General features: G+C 63.6%; 1 protein-coding gene across 1 annotated transcript; it reads right to left on the bottom strand.

The window, feature by feature from the left end:
• Nucleotides 1–658: 658 nt before the first annotated feature.
• LOC104620390 (E3 ubiquitin-protein ligase RNF182-like) lies at nt 659–1,222 on the bottom strand. The gene has a single exon (XM_010286592.1). The coding sequence runs from the start codon at nt 1,220–1,222 to the stop codon at nt 659–661; it is 564 nt and encodes a 187-aa protein (XP_010284894.1).
• Between the last annotated feature and the right edge of the window lie 10 nt (nt 1,223–1,232).

Genomic DNA, 1,232 nt, shown 5'->3' with positions numbered 1-1,232 from the left:
AAACCACAACTACAAAACAGCTGCAAAGACGTCTTTACACACCAAAGAAACGCCTCTCCGCCTCTCCTCCGCTCCTCCCCTACACGGTACATAGCTTCAGCGAACAAGGGACTCACACATGTGGGAAAGAAACACGGATGCAATGGGAGCAGCCCTGCGAGGAGCATGGGCGTCACCGACAGAACTATTTACACTATGGACACGGAGCTGTGCTGGTGCCAGTCTGGCTGCAGGAGCCCCCGGGCTCTGCCCGTCCTTCTCCTGCCGGTGCCGGGCTGTGGCCAGCTGCCGGGGCCCCTCCAGCTGCGGCGCTAGGCGCCGAGCACTCACCCTTCCTTACTTGGGATTCATCTCCTGGCTGCTGCTTTGCTCTCGGCCCTGCTCCCGTTCTTTGTCTGCTGTGGAGGAGGATGAGGAGCGGAGGGTCTGGCCTGAATGCTTGTAAGGCTGCAACGAGCTCCCGCAACTGCTCTGGTGTGGGCTCCTGCTTGGCAAAGCCCGCACTGTTCTGCAAGGGAAGGAAACAGGCGCTGAGCATCTGCCCACGGTCCCGGCACGCTGCCACGCTGTGGTTTGGGGAACACCCGTACCCCAAAGGACAACGCTCCAAGGTGCCGAAATCCTCCCCAGTGCAGACACAGGGCTTGGCCATGCAGTATCAGGAGTGTGGGAACCCAAAGACCTCCCGGCATAGACACTGGCAGAGGCTGTAGATGATGCAGAGGAGGAGGGTGGAGGGCACAAGGCTGACCAGGACGATGCCCAGGCTGTGGTGCTCGATGAGCAGGAGGTAGATGCCGAAGGGCAGGGAGCTGAAGTAGAGGAGGCAGAGGACCCCCAGGATGAAGTGGGGGACAGCCCGCCAGCCCCAGGAGCAGCATTTCTGCCCGGGGCCGTGGCAGGGCATCGTTTTTTTCGGGCGTGCCACCCGCCCCCCCTCCGGCCCGCCCAGGCTCTCTGGTGGAGCCACATCTTCTGGCACCTCCAGGATGGTGACGACCAGGCAGTCGGGGCTGGGTGGGGGCTCCAGCACGCTGGGGCAGAGGAGGAGCTCAGGGGAATGGGGGAGACCCCGCTTCTTGGCCTGCTCACGGCCCGTCAGCAGCACCAGTGCTTCGCCGTCATCCTGCAGCTGCTGCACGTCCCCACTGGGCACCGGGCTGTGCCGGCGGCAGAAGGGGCAGCAGAGCTGGCGGGGCGATGTGTTCCCCAGTGCCACCATCTTGCGCAGG

Source organism: Phaethon lepturus, unplaced genomic scaffold (assembly GCF_000687285.1).
Source record: "Phaethon lepturus isolate BGI_N335 unplaced genomic scaffold, ASM68728v1 scaffold41634, whole genome shotgun sequence".
NCBI lineage: Eukaryota > Metazoa > Chordata > Aves > Phaethontiformes > Phaethontidae > Phaethon > Phaethon lepturus.
This window is presented reverse-complemented; position numbering and strand designations above follow the sequence as displayed.

Bases quoted from the DNA above. Each gene is read 5' to 3' on its own strand.
- LOC104620390 (XM_010286592.1), bottom strand. From the start codon at position 1,222: ATGGTGGCACTGGGGAACACATCGCCCCGCCAGCTCTGCTGCCCCTTC.